The sequence below is a fragment of the Poecilia reticulata genome, linkage group LG2 (assembly GCF_000633615.1).
Source record: "Poecilia reticulata strain Guanapo linkage group LG2, Guppy_female_1.0+MT, whole genome shotgun sequence".
Lineage (NCBI taxonomy): Eukaryota > Metazoa > Chordata > Actinopteri > Cyprinodontiformes > Poeciliidae > Poecilia > Poecilia reticulata.
The window spans coordinates 35,316,658-35,324,541 of NC_024332.1; the positions used below are offsets into that span (position 1 = coordinate 35,316,658).

Sequence of the window (7,884 nt, forward strand, 5' to 3'; positions counted from 1 at the left end):
TTTTTTTTTTAAATATTTTTTATATATTTTTTCAAAAGTCTGAGTTTAGTCACACTAGTAAAAACAAGGCTTGACTAAATCATCAACACTTTGACTGAATTAAAATCATTCCACAAAGAAGAGTGGGCCAAAGTTTCCCCACAGCTTTATATGAAACTTATTACCAATTATTACCAATGCTTGATGCCAATTAATAGGTTTAGGGACAATTTGTTTTTCACATAGGATTATCTTTGAAACATTGAAAAGGTGACAAAAAGACAAAGACATATTTAGGAAAGCCAACTCCTTCACAAAATGGTAAATTGATGAGGAAAAGTGTTTAACTTGGGAAATGTATTTATCTCATGTTATGTATCCTAAGTTAGGATTAGAACTAAAATAGACAAACCATACTTGCTGCTCTATTTACTTTCCTTCATTAAACAAATACAGTATATGTAAACATATAAACGTTACCATCTCTTTGATGAATATCGTATTTGATGTTGCAAAAAGAAAGGTTCATCATATCGAATAGATGACTTCAAAGATTTTGCTTTGCAACTGCACAGTCTGCACAGACGCCATTTGGTCAAATGTGAGTGAATGGATCAGGAGTGGTCAAAACAAATGGCAACAGCAGGTAGTGCAGCCCTTTCCAGGCAGAGGGGGTCAGTTCAGTCTGGACTGGTCTGTCAAAGGTGTGACTGAAGGTCATTCTGCGCTGGTGGGGGCCCGCTAAAACCCCACAGCCTGGAGAACCTGCCTGCATTACAAAACCGGACATTTCCCCCCTTTGGTTATCTTGCGATGGGAAAGAATGTGTTCTCTCAGATTAATGACATGTTTATCCTAAAGGAAGTCGCCACCCTTTTCAGAAGCTTAGCAGCTTCCAAGTTTTGGAAAAAGAATCAAAGTTAGCGAGAAAGGGAGTGAGCGTGCTTTTTCTCCTTTTTTCTTTAGGAAATACCTTTGTTTTAGGGACTCGGGATTCCGATGAGATGTATTTAAACTCTTGCTCACTCTGTGCCCCACTGAGATCACCATGTCTAAGCAATCAGGACCTAACAAATCCACTGCGTCTGTGTCCACAACAAGAGCTCCCCACCCATATTACAACATCCTACTCCAACATCCAAGAGAGTTTGACGGCGCCTGCTCTGACTACTGAACTCTGTTTGAAAGGGTGTTCACATGTTCAAATTCTATCACCTAAAACTTGGAAAGCTTATACACAGTGCCAGGCGAGGTGTCTGTTGGAAAACTTGCTCTGTTTTATTTAACTCTAAAGGATATCGGAGGAAAATTAAGAATCGCAACAGCTTGTAGAGGATGACAACTCAAAATTCAGTGGCTTGGGAAATTAAAATGTTGCTTCAAATCAATATAAAAAGAATATTTAAGACAGAAATGTCAGTCTTCTGAAAAGTGTGTCCATTTCCAAGCACTCAATACCCGGTTGGGCTTCCTTTTGCAGGAACTGCAGCATCAAAGCAGGTCAATCAAGCTATGACATCATGAATTTCTAATATTTATGTTTTTCAAATGTTAAAATTTTCTTCAAGACTTAATTTTGGGCTTTTATTGTCCATCATTCATGATCATAAAAATTGCAAGAAAGGAAAGCTTGATATCTTTCACTCCACCTGTCACGAATCGCTTTCTGAAAAAAGAGGTACAAATACTTTTTCACAATATTGATTTTTTTTTTTTTAGATAAACCTGAGTTATATTACCTTGATAAAAACTTGACATAGATAACAGATGGGTAAAGAGAGACAGTGCCTTTGCTTTTTTATATATTTGAAGTTATCAGCCATATTTTGATGTCAAATCTAATAAGAAAGTTCCACTTTTTCTGTAACAAGCATATGTGTGGGGTTCTTCACCGAGCGCAGCATTCCTCGGATGCACACTGGAATGCGTAGTCGGATTACATGAGCATCCGAGGCCTCTCCCTCTGCTGAACTGACCTCCTACTCTCCCACCCTAACAAGTACGGACTGCGCTGAGCACACAGCAGGCTGTGATTTTACCAAGGTGGAGCAGATCCCAGAGGGGCGACTGAAAACCATATATTACAGTATGGACCACAAAACAATAATGGGAAAAAAAAATAAAATAAATGTGGCGGTCCCTGGAGTGAGAAGACCCTTTAGATCTCTGTGCTGTCCATCTCCGTTTCTCATCTTCCAAAAATGTGGGTGAGTCTGGTTAACACCCTAAACCCCAGACCCAAGGAGCCCATTACGGCTTCCTGCTCTGTAGGGAGAAAAGGCTTCAGCTGGGACAGGGTGAGGCGTGCTGAGCTGTAATTCATCTCTGGATCACAGTCAGAGGAGTTTGTGGTTGAGAAGATTGGTCACAGAGACAATACACTGGCAGCTTTATTGACTAAATTCTAGTCATTTACTGTACTTAAAGAGGGAAATGGATTCCCCCTCAATCTTTTATATGAAAAAATAATTATAAGCCCACACAGTTCAGAGAGATTGCATGTTCAACTCCACCTGTTTAGTCTGACTTTGTAAATGACAAAGTTTTGATGGAGTGTAATAAACAACAGCATTAAATTTGGCTTCTATCAGATAGTGAAAATATAAAGAGTCAAACATTTTCCTAGCTTGAAAAATACATTAAATCAATACTCTAGATCCAACTGAAACAGCCAACAGTTTAGTATTTGTTCCTATTTAGCACATCTTTGTAAAGGAAAAGAAAACTTATTCATGGTTTTAAACTTTCTTACCAATAAATCACTAAAATTAAAGAATGTGGCATGTTTTTCTTTTAAGCCTCCTTCCAATACAACTAAATTCCCTGAGAAGTAATCCAATTAATACATAGAACCGACCCTGACATGCCACCTTGACCAAATTATGACCACTGGGAAACTAGGCGGTGGCAGCAATATGACAGGAAAATTGTGCAGACGTGATGACAAAAACTGCAACAAAAAAAAACAAAAAAAAACTGACTGAACAAAGATTCACACAGGATGGCAAGTCAAGAACAGCAGTGCATGAAGCAGGAAAAATCTGAAGGAACAATTAAGAGGCTGCAAAAGACTTGAATCCTTAAATATGCAACCAGAGTTACAGTGAAATGGTTAGATCAAAGCATGCTGATGTGTGAGAATGCTGTTGTCAGAGCCCTGATCTAAGTCCAACATTGTAACTGTAGCAAGAATTAAACTTTGTTAAACATAGACACTCGTGAGTTACTCTGACTGAGCTGAGCAATTTGCAAAGAGCTTCAGGCAAATAGTTCCGGCTCAAAATGTGCGACGCTAGAATAGATATCCCAAAAGATCCGTCCCATTTATCTGCAATAAATGGCATCAAATACGAAATGCATGTCACCGTTTTTAAATGTTCTTTTGTTTCTAAAAACATTTTAGAAACCATGTTTTATTCTATTTCCACTTCACAATTATGTGCTTCTTTCTGTTGGTCTGTAATTTAATCCGCCCATAAAATAGTGAAGCGTGGCAAAATGCTTAAGGTGCTGGGATTCTTTTGCAAACCACCAAGTTCTTTATATCATGTCAGAAGCTGAAAATACTGAGAAGCTACATTTAGTTTAATTTAATTAAAATGTGAAATATTTGCTTAGCACAAAATTTGGTTTGCATAAACTGCCTCCTGTTATAGTGGCTGCCTATGAAGTTTTTTTTTTTTTTTTTCTGCAACTGCCTTAACGGGAGAACTTGCCAAGCGGACATGTTATCAAACCATGACCACATCATTTCGCCGGTGGCTCCACTTCCTCTAGGATGTGCTCCAGCGTTCACTGAGTTTAAACTAATCTGGGCCGTTTCACTTTGTTAGGGGACCTGTTGGTCCTCTGCCAATAATGAAATCATCATCACTACACACAAAGCAGCATTTTAATTGGAACAACCTGGAGTAGGAGTTGTGGCTGGTTCTCCCACTGTTCTTCACAGCTGCAATGTGGTCTCTGCTACTCGTGTTATAAAACAAACGAAAGGGTCAAGAGGTCACCGATAGCAGACTTAGGCTTTAATGGGATAATAAAAAGGAGTTTTGCACAGACTGACATCTACTGACTATGTAKTGTCATAAATTCGTGTTTAGGTGGGAGGGGGAGTGTTCTTCAGTTACTGTTTTGAATTTTGGAGCAGTTTTCTCTTCCCACTGCAAAGGAAGTTGATAACCACTGAGAACAGGAAATGTAGGGTAGGACTTCCTGCAGGCCAACAAAAGGAAACAATCTAGTCAACCAAAGAAAACTCCTAACATCATAGTCTCAACGTTACTAAAAAATAAAGAAATAAAAAAAGACAACTTTACGTTGTTCTTGGCAGAAGCAGGACAAAGTAGTTTATAAATAAATAATAATTAAAAAAAACATTTCAATGGGACACAATCAGCTGCAAAAAATAACATTGGAGCACCACCTACTGGCCTGAAAACACCATATAAATCAGGACTTGCATTGCAAAACTGAATGAAACAAATGTTTCTATCATTTGGGGGGAGTTCTCCTACAGGGCAAATAATAAAAATAAAAAACTAACTAACTTAATTTAAGATAACTTAAATTAGTTTAAGTTTTAACAACCACTAACAATTCACCAGATTGATGTCTATGATTGATGTCATCTATTTAACTTAATGAGTCTGTTCCTACAGCGTGTAAAATTTTAAAAGCCGAATGAGACTGTAATTTATTTAATCTAGAAATGCTCTGAAAAACAGCACATTTCACACAAAGTGTTTCTTGGCTTTGCATTCTGTTTGTTTTATATATTTACAGCTATCAACACGGATGAGTTGATTCTCATCAGTTACTTCAATCACATAATAAAAAAAACAAGCAAAGTCAAAGATATTACAGCAGCAGGGGGTAACAGAGAAACTCAAAGAAATTCATATTTGTGAAGTGGAAGGGAAAGAATAAATGTTTTTTTATTTTACATATGCAAAAAGAAGCAAAATCACAGAATGGATTCTGACAGAGATTCTGAGCTGCTTCACAACTGGACTAGGAACACGTAAATGTTCTTAGGTCTAATGAATTTCACCGCATCTCTCGCTGAATGTTTMGTAATCATCCTGCTGGAAGATGAACCTTTGAGACTTTTGCCATCATAGTTAAGCATTTCCTCCAGGATCTTCCTGCATCTATGCATCCCCTCTGCCCAGCTGCGTTTYCCCCCCTCATTTCATTTTAAAAACAATAACTTTTTTTTACATTTTTTTTTTTAACAGTCACAACCACTGAGCCGTACCTGGATCGAGGTGTGTGTAGGTGCCAATAACGAAGTCCAGAGTGGAGACTGCCAACACAGCCAGCAGCAGCAGCTGCAGTCTGACGATCCACTTCACACCTGCCAGGTTGATCCCAAGCAACGCTAGGAGGACAGCTGCCGACATGCAGCGCACCGCCCACTGGCTCTGCAGACCCAGAAGCTCTGCCACGGACTCGGAGAAGCCCGTGAGGTACATGGCGCCGGCAACACACTGCGGAGAAGAAGGCGGCGGGAGAGCAGTCACCCCGAAGAATCTTCAAGTTGCATTAAAGGACGGAGTTGCAGTTTGAACTCACCTGTCCAAAGACGTACAGGAGGCCAACAGTACCCCCGATTCGGCCTCCCAACACATTGGAGATCATGGAGTAGACTCCTCCGCTCCCTACCCCACAGTGCTCGCCCACTCCGATCCCTGACATTACTGTCACTAAGGCAACCAAAACCACCACGGAGACGAGGAGCAACCCCAGCAGCACGCCAGTGTTACCCTGATGATGTAGTTAGACATTACAACATACAGCATGCCTGTCATTTTGCACTAAAATGTTTTATTCAACGTTTTTTGTTTTTTCTTTCTTTCAATTTTCAACATTGTTTGCAAAGTTACATCGAATTTAGCAATAACTGATWKCYWRMWAATTGCATATTGGAATTTGTCAGCAGAAATGCAACTGGCATTAGAATGAAAGAAAAAGTTCATTCTGTATTTCTCTATTCCTTAGCTTGATATTATATCTCTGCAGCTCTTACAGGAAATACTGCAAGCAGGACATGGTGAGCAGGTGCTGAGCCGTCACTCATGCTTAGCAACAAAGTTTCCCCTTTACACATAAACAGCCGTATCATTTCTGTCTGATAAGAGGCATGTCATTCTCAATGAGAAACATCATTTTCTAGCTAGRAAACTACATCTGAGCTGTCAGACAAGATCAACAAGCATGTAGGCGTCTTTGCGGCTGCTATAATAGCCAAACAAATGTAAACAGTAATCTTTGCGTTGTCAACTGTAATATCTCTTGGCAAAGTGGCAAATATTGTTACAAAACACTTCCTTGCTTGCCAGCTGCTTTTAAACATGCTGAGATAGTTAAATCAAGATATCCAGTCTACATAAAGTCCTATATGTTGACAGCCTTCTATGTTCAAGAATTTGTAAAGGATTGTTTTTTTTTTAATCAGCATTTATTTACACAGATTTAAAGCTCACCATGTTGATGTAGTGATTTTTTAAAGGTGTTTTATTCATTTCTGTTAAAATGTTCACTCAAGGTCCTAATAAATCTAACAGCAACCTTCAGCACAGTTGAACACAACATTCTCTTGCTTGGAGTGTTTTGTTGGTCYAAAGGTGTTGTCTATCTCTGGATATACTCAGGAATACTTCTCTTCATTAGTACCCATTTTTGTGCTGTACCCCAAGGGTYTATTTTTGGTCCTACTMTGTTGTAAAAGGGGGTGTGATGTAAAATTACCTTTTTTGAGCCTTATGATATAATGCTGTTCCCTCATCAAAACCAGACCTGGGCAAATGCAGGGATGCTTTCATCACCTCAAGGTTGGATTACTGTCATTCTCTTTTCTTCGGCCTTGAACAATTACAACTCTTCTTCAGACGAAGGACGCTTTTTTTCTTGCTTTCAACTACCTTACAACTCCCTTCGGTCAGCATTGTTTTTTTAAAACTGCTGTAGAAATACRGTTTTCATCTTGATATGCTGCAGCCGTTGCACACTTACCACCAGGTATCCGGTGCGCAGAAACAGAACTACCCCAAAGATATTGATCATGCAGGTGGTGAAAACGCCATCCCAGGTCCCAAAAAGCACCGGCTCCCACACAAACAGCTTGATCCTCCACCACGGCTGGCTAGGCTGGTGGAAACGCTGCACATTAAGGACAGTTAAGTTATGAAGGTTTGGAGATGTCCAACTCCCAAAGCATTTGATTTGAAAACTGACCCCCTCTTCTGGTTTTCAGATTTTAACTGAAATCCATCCGTAAAACCACAAACACCAAATTTTACTGTAATGCCTAGCAAAACTTTAACACCACTTGAACTTGTTCGCAATTTTGCATGTTAAAACAACAAAACTTCAATGTATCTCGTTCTGATCTCTGTGACAGACCAACAYAAAACTGTAGCGGCAAAGTACATCGTTTTCAAACTTTATTTTGTGAAAAAGGTATGACATGGATTTGTAGCCATGTATGACTGCAAACCTATTGGGAAGAGGCTGTAGGTAGACAGGTTGGCCAACGAAAGCAGTCAAGAGGCCCATATCATGAAGTTCAATGGGWATTCTTATTCTTAAAATATTAAGCTGATAAAAAATAYAATACCTGTGCATCTTCATGAAACAGATCGTGAACATGTGTGTTTGTGTTGGTGTCAGCAGATCCCCCCTTCAGCAGCTCGGTCCCATCGCCCGCCTGGCCCCAGGTGTGCACATGCCAACCGACTGGCAGGGCCTCCGTCTCCATAGCCACCTGAAAAGGTCCTTGACTCACATGAAACGTAGGCCTTGTGTTTTTCGCTTGTTTTMTTGTCTCATCCAAACATATGCATATCTGAAGCCAGTCTGCGTGGAAGCTGACAGGAGGCAACCGGCGCCGCCGCCTTTCCCTGT

The 7,884-nt window shown here is 39.8% G+C and overlaps 1 protein-coding gene across 1 annotated transcript in view; it reads right to left on the reverse strand.

The window, feature by feature from the left end:
* slc12a8 (solute carrier family 12 member 8) overlaps positions 1-7,884 on the reverse strand; it is a 17,299-nt gene that overhangs the window by 8,860 nt on the left and 555 nt on the right. The window contains exons 2-5 of the mRNA XM_008403793.2: positions 7,598-7,880; positions 6,994-7,140; positions 5,554-5,745; positions 5,237-5,468 (exon numbers count right to left, since the gene is read on the reverse strand). Of these exons, the coding sequence (XP_008402015.1) occupies positions 5,237-5,468; positions 5,554-5,745; positions 6,994-7,140; positions 7,598-7,880 (854 nt within the window). The remainder of the gene's footprint in view (positions 1-5,236; positions 5,469-5,553; positions 5,746-6,993; positions 7,141-7,597; positions 7,881-7,884) is intronic.